Source organism: Bos javanicus, chromosome 16 (genome assembly GCF_032452875.1).
Source record: "Bos javanicus breed banteng chromosome 16, ARS-OSU_banteng_1.0, whole genome shotgun sequence".
In the NCBI taxonomy this organism is placed as follows: Eukaryota; Metazoa; Chordata; class Mammalia; order Artiodactyla; family Bovidae; genus Bos; species Bos javanicus.
Genome location: NC_083883.1, coordinates 76,561,642 through 76,576,529, shown reverse-complemented (window position 1 = coordinate 76,576,529; position 14,888 = coordinate 76,561,642). Strand labels below are relative to the sequence as shown.

Here is a 14,888-nt window from a genome sequence, read left to right as displayed (position 1 = left end):
AGATGGAATGTAAATGTACACGGGCTTAAATAAAACAGTATTTTCTGATGATAGAAATGGTCAGAAATAAACATAACTAACACTGATTTCTTCTGCTTGGTCTGGAATCTTGGCAGTTAGTTTCCAGAGTCACACGCCATTTGCTTCCTGTTTTCTTGTAGTTGTTGCTGTTGTAGTAGTTTGCACGTGCCTGTACAGATGTCTTTTCAGTGGGAAGAAGGAAGAGAAGGATATGAAAGAGAAGGCGAAGGAAGTAAAGGAGAAGGAAGTGAGGGATATGAAAGAAGAGGAGGAGAGGGAGAAGGAGGAGAAGCAGAGGAAGGAGGAGAAGGAGAAGGAGGAGAAGAAAGAGAAGGAGAGGAAGGAAAAAGAGAAGGAGAGGAAGGAGAAAGAGAAGGAGAAGAAGCAGAAGGCAAAGGAGATGAAGGAGAAGAAGGAGAAAGAGAAGAAGCAGAAAGAGGAGAAGGAGATCAAAGGGTAAATCAAAACACATTTCTTCTAACTTATTCTAGCCTTTTTACTTTTGACATATTTTTATGCAGTTTTTGTTTGTCTTCTGTATTGCATGCTATATATTTTTTAAATTTTTATTTTATTTTTAAACTTTACGATATTGTATTGATTCTGCCATATATCGAAATGAATCCACCACAGGCATACATGTGTTCCCCATCCTGAACCCTCCTCCCTCCTCACTCCCCATACCATCCCTCTGGGTTGCCCCAGTGCACCAGCCCCAAGCATCCAGTATCATGTATCAAACCTGGACTGGTGACTCGTTTCATATATGATATTATACATATTTCAATGCCATTATCCCAAATCATCCCACCCTCTCCCTCTCCCACAGAGTCCAAAAGACTGTTCTGTACATCAGTGTCTCTTTTGCTGTCTCATATACAGAGTTATTGTTACCATCTTTCTAAATTCCATATATATGTGATAGTATACTGTATTGGTGTTTTTCTTTCTGCCTTACTTCACTCTGTATAATAGGCTCCAGTTTCATCCACCTCATTAGAACTGATTCATATGTATTCTTTTTAATAGTTGAGTAATATTCCATTGTGTATATATACCATAGCTTTCTTATCCATTCATCTGCTGATGGACATCTAGGTTGCTTCCATGTCCTGGCTATTGTAAACAGTGCTGCGATGAACATTGGGGTACACGTGTCTCTTTCAATTCTGGTTTCCTCAGTGTGTATGCCCAGCAGTAGGACTGCTGGATCATAAGGCAGTTCTATTTCCAGTTTTTTAAGGAATCTCCACACTGTTCTCCATAGTAGCTGTACTAGTTTGCATTCCCACCAACAGTGTAAGAGGGTTCCCTTTTCTCCACACCCTCTCCAGCATTTATTACTTGTAGACTTTTGGATCGCAGCCATTCTGACTGGCATGAAATGGTACCTCATGGTGGTTTTGATTTGCATTTCTCTGATAATGAGTGATGTTGAGCATCTTTTCATGTGTTTGTTAGCCATCTGTATGTCTTCTTTGGAGAAATGTCTATTTAGTTCTTTGGCCCATTTTTTGATTGGGTCATTTATTTTTTCTGGAATTGAGCTGTAGGAGTTGCTTGTATATTTTTGAGATTAGTTGTTTGTCAGTTGCTTCATTTGCTATTATTTTCTCCCATTCTGAAGGCTGTCTTTTCACCTTGCTTATAGTTTCCTTTGTTGTGCAGAAGCTTTTAAGTTTAATTAGGTCCCATTTGTTTATTTTTGCTTTTATTTCCAATATTCTGGGAGGTGGGTCATAGAGGATCCTGCTGTGATGTATGTCAGAGAGTGTTTTGCCTATGTTCTCCTCTAGAAGTTTTATGGTTTCTGGTCTTACATTTAGATCTTTAATCCATTTTGAGTTTATTTTTGTGTATGGTGTTAGAAAGTGTTCTAGTTTTATTCTTTTACAAGTGGTTGACCAGTTTTCCCAGCACCACTTGTTAAAGAGATTGTCTTTAATCCATTGTATATTCTTGCCTCCTTTGTCAAAGATAAGTTGTCCATATGTGTGTGGATTTATCTCTGGGCTTTCTATTTTGTTCCATTGATCTATATTTCTGTCTTTGTGCCAGTACCATACTGTCTTGATGACTGTGGCTTTGTAGTAGAACCTGAAGTCAGGCAGGCTGATTCCTCCGGTTCCATTCTTCTTTCTCAAGATGGCTTTGGCTATTTGAGGTTTTTTGTATTTCCATACAAATTGTGAAATTATTTGTTCTAGCTCTGTGAAGAATACCGTTGGTAGCTTGATAGGGATTGCATTGAATCTATAAATTGCTTTGGGTAGTATACTCATTTTCACTATATTGATTCTTCCAATCCATGAACATGGTATATTTCTCCATCTATTAGTGTCCTCTTTGATTTTTTTCACCAGTGTTTTATAGTTTTCTATATATAGGTCTTTAGTTTCTTTAGGTAGATATATTCCTAAGTATTTTATTCTTTCCGTTGCAATGGTGAATGGAATTGTTTCCTTAATTTCTCTTTCTATTTATCCCTGTTAGTGATAGGAATGCAAGGGATTTCTGTGTGTTGATTTTATATCCTGCAACTTTACTATATTCATTGATTAGTTCTAGTAATCTCTGGTGGAGTCTTTAGGGTTTTCTATGTAGAGGATCATGTCATCTGCAAACAGTGAGAGTTTTACTTCTTCTTTTCCAGTCTGGATTCCTTTTATTACTTTTTCTGCTCTGATTGCTGTGGCCAAAACTTCCAAAACTATGTTGAATAGTAATGGTGAAAGTGGGCACCCTTGTCTTGTTCCTGACTTTAGAGGAAATGCTTTCAATTTTTCACCATTGAGGATAATGTTTGCTGTGGGTTTATCATATATGGCTTTTATTATATTGAGGTATGTTCCTTTTATGCCTGTTTTCTGGAGGGTTTTTATCATAAATGAATGTTGAATTTTGTCAAAGGCTTTCTCTGCATCTATTGAGATATCACATTGTATCACATTGACTGATTTGTGAATATTGAAGAATCCTTGCATCCCTGGGATAAAGCCCACTTGGTCATGGTGTATGATCTTTTTAATGTGTTGTTGGATTCTGATTGCTAGAATTTTGTTAAGGATTTTTGCATCTATGTTCATCAGTGATATTGGCCTGTAGTTTTCTTTTTTTGTGGCATCTTTGTCTGGTTTGGGTATTAGGGTGATGGTGGCCTCAGAGAATGAGTTTGGAAGTTTACCTTCCATTGCAATTTTCTGGAAGAGTTTGAGTAGGATAGGTGTTAGCTCTTCTCTAAATTTTTGGTAGAATTCAGCTGTGAAGCCGTCTGGACCTGGGCTTTTGTTTGCTGGAAGATTTTTGATTACAGTTTCAATCCGTGCTTGTGATGGGTCTGTTAAGATTTTCTATTTCTTCCTCATTCAGTTTTGGAAAGTTGTCCTTTTCTAAGAATTTGTCCATTTCTTCCACGTTGTCTATTTTATTGGCCTATAATTGCTGATAGTAGTCTCTTATGATCCTTTGTATTTCTGTGTTGTCTGTTGTGATCTCTCCATTTTCATTTCTAATTTTATTGATTTGATTTTTCTCCCTTTGTTTCTTGATGAGTCTGGCTAATGGTTTGTCAATTTTATTTATCCTTTCAAAGAACCAGCTTTTGGCTTTGTTGATTTTTGCTCTGGTCTCTTTTGTTTCTTTTGCTTTTTAAAATGTGCCTGCATGAGTACACTGTCTGAATTTCATTTCATTACTAGAAATGTTTTTAGCTGCTTTTAATATCACTGCAACAGGAGGAAATTGTGCAGAATTTTATCAGCTACTATGACTGTAAGAAAAATTTCTGTGGAGTTTGAGGTTTAAGTTCTACAGCAAATCATGAACGGTTATGGGGTTTTTCCCACCCTAGGTATACCCTCCTCCCTGGATTGGACTAGTGGCCCAGATGAATTTTTAAATGGTTCACTGTGAAGACTTTGGCATTTGTATTCACTAGAATTTTTATGATGAAAATCTCCATTTGTCTGTATAACTTAGGTCATTGTAAGAAGCTGTGTAGCTAAAAACAGATTCATTTAGAGTTGTTATTTATGTTATACTGAAGAACTAAAAGCAGCATTTTTTATTTCCCTTTATGTTTTCTTAATTTGCTAAGTTGCAGTGAAACTGATGGGGTTAAAATTACTGAAAGGAGTAGGATTTACAAGGCATCTCATTAGTTTTGTCTTGATCTATAAAAATGAAAAGTCTGCTAGGGGGACTGAGAGTTTAAAAAGTGCACAAATTCATATTGTTTAAGGAAAATCGAGGTTTTAAACATAAAACTTAAATTTTAAGGAAATAATTCACAGTTTAATGAAATATTTAGAATAAGTCATGGCTAATAAACCTGATTAACATAGGCACAAAAAATCCTTAACAAACAGAATTCAACAAAACATTAAATGGATCACACACTGTGATCAAGTAGAATTTGTAGCAGTGATGCAAGGATGGTTCAACATCTGCAAAATAATCAATGTGCTATACCACATTAACAAAATATAGAATAAAAGTTATACAGTCTTATCAATCAGTTCAGTTCAGTTTCATTCAGTCACTCAGTCATGTCTGACTCTTTGCGACCCCATGAACCACAGCACGCCAGGCATGCCTGTCCATCACCAACTCCCGGAGTCTACTCAAACTCATGTCCATTGAGTCGGTGATGCCATCCAACCATCTCATCGTCTGTCATCCCCTTCTCCTCCTGCCCCCAATGCCTCCTAGCATCAGGGTCTTTTCCAATGAGTCAGCTCTTCACATCGGGTGGCCAAAGTATTGGAGTTTCAGCTTCAACGTCAGTCCTTCCAATGAACACCCAGGACTGATCTCCTTTAGGATGGACTGGTTGGATCTCCTTGGATCTGGTATTCCCATCTCTTTCAGAATTTTCCACAGTTTATTGTGATCCATACTGTCAAAGACTGGCATGCAAAGTCAATAAGCAAAAATAGATATTTTTCTGGAACTCTCTTGCTTTTTTGATGATACAGTGAAGGTTGGCAATTTGATCTCTGGTTCCTCTGCCTTTTCTAAAACCAGCTTGAACATCTGGAAGTTCATGGTTCACATATTGCTGAAGCCTGGCTTGGAGAATTTTGAGCATTACTTTACTAGCGTGTGAGATGAATGCAACTGTGCGGTAGTTTGAGCATTCTTTGGCATTGACTTTCTTTGGCATTAGAATGAAAACTGACCTTTTCCAGTCCTGTGGCTACTGCTCAGTTTTCCATATTTGCTGGCATATTGAGTATAGCATTTTCACAGCATCATCTTTCAGGATTTGAAATAGCTCAACTGGAATTCTGTCACTTCCACTAACTTTGTTCATAGCAATGCTTCCTAAGGCCCCCTTGCCTTCACATTCCAGGATGTCTGGCTCTAGGTGAGTGATCACACCATCGTGAAGATCTTTTTAGTACAGTTCTTCTGTGTATTCTTGCCACCTCTTCTTAATATCTTATGCTTCTGTTAGTTAGTTAGTTCAGTCGCTCAGTAGTGGCTGACTCTTTGCAACCCCATGAATTGCAGCATGCCAGGCCTCCCTGTCCATCACCAACTCCCAGAGTTCACTCAAACTCACGTCTATAGAGTCCGTGATGCCATCCAGCCATCTCATCCTCTGTCATCCCCTTCTCCTCTTGCCCCCAATCCCTCCCAGCATCAGAGTCTTTTCCAATGAGTCAACTCTTCTCATGAGGTGGCTAAAGTACTGGAGTTTCAGCTTTAGCATCATTCCTTCCAAAGAAATCCCAGGACTGATCTCCTTCAGAATGGACTGGTTGGATCTCTTTGCAGTCCAAGGGACTCTCAAGAATCTTCTCCAACACCACACTTCAAAAGCATAAATTCTTCAGTGCTCAGCTTTCTTCACAGTCGAACTCTCACATCCATACATGACCACAGTAAAAACCATAGCCTTAACTAGATGGACCTTTGCTGGCAAAGTCATGTCTCTGCTTTTGAATATGCTATCTAGGTTGGTCATAACTTTCCTTCCAAGGAGTAAGAATCTTTTAATTTCATGGCTGCAGTCACCATCTGCAGTGATTTTGGAGCCCCAAAAAACAAGTGTCTGTAAATACTTGAAGTTAACAAATGCCAAAGGTAATATAACAAAGCTGTAATTAGTAATTCATTTTTGCATTTTAATCATCTTCAAATATCTACATTGTTATGTCAAATGAATATTTAAGTTTATACTAATGCTATTTATCTTTCTCACATATTAGTATTCTATTTATAACTCTGTTTTAAAAAAGGATTCCATTAGAAAAATATAGTGATCAGACCTAACTATTGAATCTCTCTCCACAATAACCCTGAGGAAATAGCAGTGGAACAGGTGCTGCGCTGGACAGTGCTGGTTCACAGTGATGCCTCTCCCACCAGGGGAAACATTAGAGTCTCCAGCATTAACATGGTTAACTCTTACACGAAGTAGGCACCCCAAGGGTTTGCTGGGGCAGGCACACTGTAAATAACCAACGGGTCCACGTTTGGTTCCTTTTGTGGTTCCCTGGTGGCTCAGTTGGTAAAGAATCTGCCTTTAGGCAGAAGATAGGATAAGTGAGGTGGAAGATAGAATGGTGGAAATAAATGAAGCAGAGAGGAAAAAAGAATTAAAAGAAACAAGGACAATCTCAGAGACCTCTGGGACAATGTTAAATGCCCCAACATTCAAATCATAGGAGTCTCAGAAGAAGAAGACAAAAATACTTGAGATAATAGTTGAAAACTTCCCTAAAATGGGGAAGGAAATAGCCATCCAAGTCCAAGAAACCCATAGAGTCCCAAACAGGATAAACCCAAGGTGAAACACCCCAAGACACATATTAATCAAATTAACAAAGATCAAACACAAAGAGCAAATATTAAAAGCAGCAAGGGAAAAACAACAAATAACACACAAGGGGATTCCAATAAGGATGACAGCTGATCTTTCAGTAGACACTCTTCAGGCCAGAAGGGAATGGCAGGACATACTTAAAGTGATGAAAGAGAAAAACCCACAATCCAGATTTTACTGTACCCAACAAGGATCTCATTCAAATATGAAGGAGAAATCAAAAGCTTTACACACAAGCAAAAGCTGGGAGAATTCAGCACCACCAAACCAGCTCTTCAACAAATGCTGAAGGATCTTCTCTAGACAGGAAACACAGAAAAGGTTTATAAACTCAAACCCAAAACAACAAAGCAAATGGCAATGGCATCATACTTATCAATAATTACCTTAAATGTAAATGGGTTGAATGCCCCAAGCAAAAGGCAAAGACTGGCTGAATGGATACAAAAACAAGACCTCTATATATGTTGTCTACAAGAGACCCACCTCAAAACAAGGGACACATACAGACTGAAAGTGAAGGGCTTGAAAAAGATATTTCACGCAAATGGAGACCGAAAGAAAGCAGGAGTAGCAATATTCATATCAGATAAAATAGACTTTGAAATAAAGGCTGTGAAAAGAGACAAAGAAGGTCACTACATAATGATCAAAGGATCAATCCAAGCAGAAGATATAACAATTATAAATATATATATATATATATATATATATATACACCCAACATAGGAGCACCACAATATGTAAGGCAAATGCTAACAAATGTGAAAGGGGAAATTAACAGTAACACAATAATAGTGGGAGACTTCTATACCCCACTCACACCTATGGATAGATCAACTAAACAGAAAATTAGCAAGGAAACACAAACTTAAAATGATACAATGGACCAGTTAGACCTAATTGATATCTATAGGACATTTCACACCAAAACAATGAATTTCACCTTTTTCTCAAGTGCACATGGAACCTTCTCCAGGATAGATCACATCCTGGGCCATAAATCTAGCCTTGGTAAATTTTTAAAAAATGAAATCATTTCAAGCATCTTTTCTGATCACAACGCAGTAAGATTACATGTCAACTACAGGAAAAAAATATTAAAAACACAAACATATGGAAGCTAAACAACATGCTTCTGAATAACCAACAAACCACAGAAGAAATCAAAAAAGAAATCAAAATATTCACAGAAACAAATGAAAATGAAAACAACGACCCCAAATCTATGGGATTCAGTAAAAGCAGTGCTAAGGGGAAGGTTCTATAGCAATACAAGCTTACCTCAAGAAACAAGAGAAAAATTAAATAAATAACCTAACTCTACACCTAAAGCAACTAGAAAAAGGAAAGAAGAACCGTAGGGTTAGTAAAAGGAAAGAAATCATAAAAATTAGGGCAGAAATAAATGAAAGAGAAACAAAGGAGACTATACCAAAAATCAACAAAGCTAAAAGCTGGTTCTTTGAGAAGATAATAGCCAGACTCATCAAGAAAAACAGGGAGAACCAAATAAACAAAATTAGAAATGAAAATGGAGAATCACAACAGACAAGACAGAAATACAAAGGCTCATAAGATACTACTATCAGCAACTATATGCCAATAAAATAGACGACTTTGAAGAAATGGACAAATTCTTAGAAAAGTATAACTTTCCAAAACTGAACCAGGAAGAAATAGAAAATCTTAACAGACCCATCACAAGTATGGAAATTGAAACTGTAATCAGAAATCTTCCAACAAACAAAAGCCCAGGACCAGATGGCTTCACAGGTGAATTCTACCAAAAATTTAGAGAAGAGCTAACACCTATCCTACTCAAACTCTTTCAGAAAATTGCAGAGGAAGGTAAACTTCCCAACTCATTCTGAGGCCACCATCACCCTAATACCAAAACCAGACAAAGATGCCACAAAAAAAGAAAACTACAGGCCAATATCACTGATGAACATAGATGCAAAAATCCTTAACAAAATTCTAGCAAACATAATCCAACAACATATTAAAAAGATCATACACCATGACCAAGTGGGCTTTATCCCAGGGATGCAAGGATTCTTCAATATTCACAAATCAATCAATGTGATACACCACATTATCTCAATAGATGCAGAGAAAGCCTTTGACAAAATTCAACATTCATTTATGATAAAAACCCTCCAGAAAGCAGGCATAAAAGGAACATACCTCAACATAATAAAAGCCATATGTGATAAACCCACAGCAAACATTATCCTCAATGGTGAAAAACTGAAAGCATTTTCCCTAAAGCCAGGAGCAAGACAAGGGTGCCCAGTCTCACCACTACTATTCAACATAGTTTTGGAAATTTTAGCCACAGCAATCAGAGCAGAAAAAGAAATAAAAGGAATCCAGATTGGAAAAGAAGAAGTAAAACTCTCACTGTTTGCAGATGACATGATCCTCTACATAGAAAACCCTAAAGACACCACCAGAAAATTACTAGAGCTAATCAATGAATATAGTAAAGTTGCAGGATATAAAATCAACACACAGAAATCCCTTGCATTCCTATCACTAACAGGGATAAAACAGAAAGAGAAATTAAGGAAACAATTCCATTCACCATTGCAATGAAAAGAATAAAATACTTATGAATATATCTACCTAAAGAAACAAAAGACCTATATATAGAAAACTATAGAACACTGATGAAAGAAATCAAAGGTGACACAAATAGATGGAGAAATATACAATGTTCATGGATTGGAATAATCAATATAGTAAAAATGAGTATACTACCCAAAGCAATTTATAGATTCAATGCAATCCCTATCAAGCTACCAATAGTATTCTTCAGAGAACTAGAACAAATAATTTCACAATTTGTATGGAAATACAAAAAATCTTGAACAGCCAAAGCCATCTTGAGAAAGAAGAATGGAACCGGAGGAATCAACCTGTCTGACTTCAGACTATACTATAAAGCTACACCCATCAAGACAGTATGGTACTGGCACAAAGACAGAAATATAGATCAATGCAACAAAATAGAAAGCCTAGAGATAAATCCACGCACCTACTGACACCTTATCTTTGACAAAGGAGGCAAGAACATACAATGGATTAAAGACAATCTCTTTAACAAGTGGTGCTGGGAAAACTGGTCAGTTCAGTTCAGTTCAGTTCAGCCACTCAGTTGTGACCAACTCTTTGCGACCCCATGACTTGCAGCACACCAGGCCTCCCTGTCCATTGCCAACTCCCAGAGTTCACCTAAACTCATATCCATCAAGTCGGTGATGCCATCCAGCCATCTAATCCTCTGTCGTCCCTTTCTCCTCCTGCCCCCAATCCTTCCCAGCATCAGAGTCTTTTCCAATGAGTCAACTCTTTGCATCAGGTGGCCAAAGTATTGGAGTGTCAGCTTTAGCATCAGTCCTTCCGATGAACACCCAGGGCTGATCTCCTTTAAAATGGACTGGTTGGATCTCCTTGCAGTCCAAGGGACTCTCAAGAGTCTTCTCCAACACCACAGTTCAAAAGCATCAATTCTTCAGTGCTCAGCTTTCTTCACAGTCCAACTCTCACATCCATACACGACCACTGGAAGAACCATAGCCTTGACTAGACGGACCTTTGTTGGCAACATAATGTCTCTGCTTTTGAATGTGCTATCTAGGTTGGTCATAACTTTCCTTCCAAGGAGTAAGCGTCTTTTAATTTCATGGCTGCAGTCACCATCTGAAGTGATTTTGGAGCCCAAAAAAATAAAGTCTGACACTGTTTCCACTGTTTCCCCCTCTCTTTGCCATGAAGTGACGGGACCAGATGCCATGATCTTAGTTTTATGAATGTTGAGCTTTAAGCCAACTTTTTCACTCTCCTCTTTCACTTTCATCAAGAGGCTTTTTAGTTCCTCTTCACTTTCTGCCATAAGGGTGCTATCATCTGCATATCTGAGGTTATTGATATTTCTCCTGGCAATCTTAATTCCAGCTTGTGCTTCTTCCAGCCCAGTGTTTCTCATGATGTACTCTGGATATAAGTTAAATAAGCAGGGTGACAATATACAGCCTTGACGAACTCCTTTTCCTATTTGGAACCAGTCTGTTGTTCCATGTCCAGTTCTAACTGTTGCTTCCTGACCTGCATACAGGTTTCTCAAGAGGCAGGTCAGGTGGTCTGGTATGCCCATCTCTATAAGAATTTCCCACAGTTTATTGTGATCCACACAGTCAAAGGCTTTGGCATAGTCAATAAAGCAGAAATAGATGTTTTTCTGGAACTCTCTTGCTTTTTCCATGATCCAGCAGATGTTGGCAATTTGATCTCTGGTTCCTCTGCCTTTTCTAAAACCAGCTTGAACATCTGGAAGTTCACGGTTCATGTATTGCTGAAGCCTGGCTTGGAGAATTTTCAGCATTACATTACTAGTGTGTGAAATTAGAGCAGTTGTGCGGTAGTTTGAGCATTCTTTGGCATTGCCTTTCCTTGGGATTGGAATGAAAATTGACCTTTTCCAGTCCTGTGGCCACTGCTGAGTTTTCCAAATTTGCTGGCATATTGAGTGCAGCATTTTCACAGCATCATCTTCCAGGATTTGAAATAGCTCAAGAATGAAACTAGAACACTTTCTAACACCATACACAAAAATAAACCCAAATTGGATTAAAGATCTAAATGTAAGACCAGAAAGTATAAAACTCCTAGAGGAATACATAGGCAAAACACTCTCTGACAGAAATCACAGCAGGATCCTCTGTGACCCACCTCCCAGAGTAATGGAAATAAAAGCAAAAATAAAGAAATGGGACCTAATTAAACTTAAAAGTTTTTGCACAGTGAAGGAAACTATAAGCAAGGTGAAAAGGCAGCCTTCAGAATGGGAGAAAATAATAGCAAATGAAGCAATTGACAAATAATTAATCTCAAAAATATACAAGCAGCTCTTGCAGCTCAATTCCAGAAAAACAAACGACCCAATCAAAAAATGGGCCAAAGAACTAAACAGACATTTCTCCAAAGAAGACATACAGATGGCTAACAAACACATGAAAAGATGCTCAACATCACTCATTATCAGAGAAATGCAAATCAAAACCACAGTGAGGTACCATCTCACACCAGTCAAAGTGGCTGCTATCAAAAAGTCTACAGACAATAAATGCTGGAGAGGGTGCAGAGAAAAGGGAATCCTCTTTCACTGTTGGTGGGAATGTAAACTAGTATAGCCACTATGGAGAACAGTGTGGAGATTCTTTAAAAAACTGGAAATAGAACTGCCTTATGATCCAGCAATCCCACTGCTGGGCATACACACTGAGGAAACCAGAAGGGAAAGAGACACGTGTACCCCAATGCTCATCGCAGCACTGTTTATAATAGTCAGGACATGGAAGCAACCTAGATGTCCATCAGCAGATGAATGGATAAGAAAGCTGTGGTACATATACACAATGGAGTATTACTCAGCCATTAAAAAGAATACATTTGAATCAGTTCTAATGAGGTAGATGAAACTGGAGCCTATTATACAGGGTGAAGTAAGCCAGAAAGAAAAACACCAATACAGTATACTAACACATATATATGGAATTTAGAAAGATGGTAACGATGACCCTATATGTGAGACAGCAAAAGAGACACTGATGTATAGAACAGTCTTATGGACTCTGTGGGAGAAGGTGAGGGTGGGATGATTTGAAAGAATAACATTGAAACATGTATATTACTGTATGTGAAATAGATTGTCAGTTCAGGTTTGATGCATGAGACAGGGTGTTCAGGGCTGGTGCACTGGGATGACCCTGAGGGATGCGATGGGGAGGAAGGTGGGAGGAGGGGCTCAGGATGGGGAACACATGTACACCTATGGCCGATTCATGTCAATATATGGCAAAAACCACTACACTATTGTAAAATAATTAGCCTCCTGCAGTGCAGGAGACCTGAGTTCGATCCCTGAGTTGGGAACATCCCCTGGAGAAGGGAACAGCTACGCACTCCAGTATTCTGGCCTGGAGAATTCATGGACTGTATAGTCCATGGGGTCACAGAGTTGGACACGACTGAGCGGCTTCACGGTTCACTTTGTCTGTTGTAGTCAGTTTCCTAAGCAGGGAGTGGAACTGCGTTTTCCAGCTCCAGAGCCAGTGGCTGCCAGGGACATCAAAAGTGTTTCATTCTATGTAAAATGAGCTTGACTGCACAGTACACATCAGATTCAAAGACCTAATACAAAATATGTACACTCCATGAATACTGGATTAGGCAAGATATAATTAAAACTAATTTTCCTGCTTCTTTTTGTTTTTTTAAATGTAGCTTCTAGAAAATTCAAAATTACCTATATGACTCGCACTGTATTTCTTTGGGCAATGATGGTCTTGGATAATAAATATTATTAAGCTGTCCACTGTTTCCCAAAACAGTGTAATGTGCGTTTTAGTTACTTAGGAGACTCTAACCAGAACATGTGCTTTCCTTACAGTGAGGGATAAATGAGGCATTACTGAACTTTAACATGCTCAATATCATTACCTTTGTAAAGGTTTCATCTCAGAGCCAGAATTAAAATTGCATTTTAGGGAAAATGCATGTTTCTCTCTAGCCTTTCCCACTGGTCCTAAACTAAAATAGGGAAATATTTACTGAGTATATGCAACTGCTCTATTTCTTGTTTTAGAGGGAATCAAAAGTATAATGCAGATATAGAAAGGGGATTTCTGGAGTGAGACTAATTGAACATTTGAAATTTCTTTAAAAGAACCATTTTAAAGAAACCAAATCATTTTTAAGAAAGAAATCATTTCCCAGTTCAGTGACTTTTTGTGTTGAAAATGCATTTTTTTTCATTGTTTCCAAATGGGCTGCTAGAGTTTAATTTCTGTACTTAACTATGTTTACCTCTGATGCTGTCTTTTTGTCTTTCCTTGTAGGAAAAAGGGAGTTGGTGCTGGACCCACCACTCAGCAGAAAAAACCTACCAGTCCAGCGGTGCAGAAGCGCTAATTATTTTCCACAAACCCGTGCATCAATTTATATTTTGATTATACTAATATGTTAAGATCTACAGTAAACTCATACATCAACTATGGAAAACAGTATACAGGTTCCTCAAAAAGTTAAAAATAGCACCACCATATGATTTCATAATTCCACCGCAGGTATATGCCCAAAGGAAGCAAAATCACCATATGGAAAAGATAACTACACCTCCCTGTGTGTTGCAGAATTATTTATAATAACCATGACATGAAAGAAATATCAGTGTTCACTGCCAGATGAATGGGTAAATAAAACGTGAGATATATAGATTTTATATATACACACACATACATGTACGTGTATGTACATACACATATATACACATACAGTGGAATACCATTCAACATAAAAAATAAGGAAATCCTGTCATTTGCAACAGCGTTTGTAGAACTCTAGGGCATTACACTAAGTGAATCAGTCATACAGAAAGAGACAAATACTGAATGACCTCACTGATACATGGAATCCAAAAATCTACACTCACAGGAAAAGAAACCAGATTTCTGGTTTTCAGAGGCAGGGGCTAAGGATGATGGAGGAACTAGGTGAAGGGTGTCAAAAGGTACAAAATCCCAGTTATAAGATAAACAATACTGAGACACAATGTACAGCATCTGTTCAGTTCAGTTCAGTCGCTCAGTCGTGTCCGACTCTTTGTGACCCCGTGAACTGCAGCACGCCAGGCCTCCCTGTCCATCACCAACTCCTGGAGTTCACCCAAACCCGTGTCCATTGAGTCAGTGATGCCATCCAACCATCTCATCCTTTGTCGTCCCCTTCTCCTCCTGCCCTCAATCTTTCCCAGCATCAGGGTCTTTTCAAATGAGTCAGCTCTTTGTGTCAGGTGGCTAAAGTACTGGAGTTTCAGCTTCATCATCAGTCCTTCCAATGAACACCCAGGACTGATGTCCTTTAGGATGGACTGGTTGGATCTCCTTGCAGTCCAAGGGACTCTCAAGAGTCTTCTCCAACACCACAGTTCAGCATAGTGACTGTAATCAGTGACGCTACATTGTACAAC

At 38.4% G+C, this 14,888-nt stretch overlaps 1 protein-coding gene across 2 annotated transcripts in view; it reads left to right on the top strand.

Moving 5' to 3' along the window:
- The window catches only part of LOC133228187 (membrane cofactor protein-like), a 61,342-nt gene extending 47,421 nt beyond the window's left edge, over positions 1-13,921 (top strand). For both annotated transcript variants that reach the window (XM_061383674.1, XM_061383673.1), the window contains 2 exons: positions 162-477; positions 13,759-13,921. In XM_061383674.1, coding sequence (XP_061239658.1) covers positions 162-477; positions 13,759-13,831 — 389 coding nt within the window. In that variant the 3' untranslated portion in view covers positions 13,832-13,921. The remainder of the gene's footprint in view (positions 1-161; positions 478-13,758) is intronic.
- Positions 13,922-14,888: the final 967 nt, after the last annotated feature.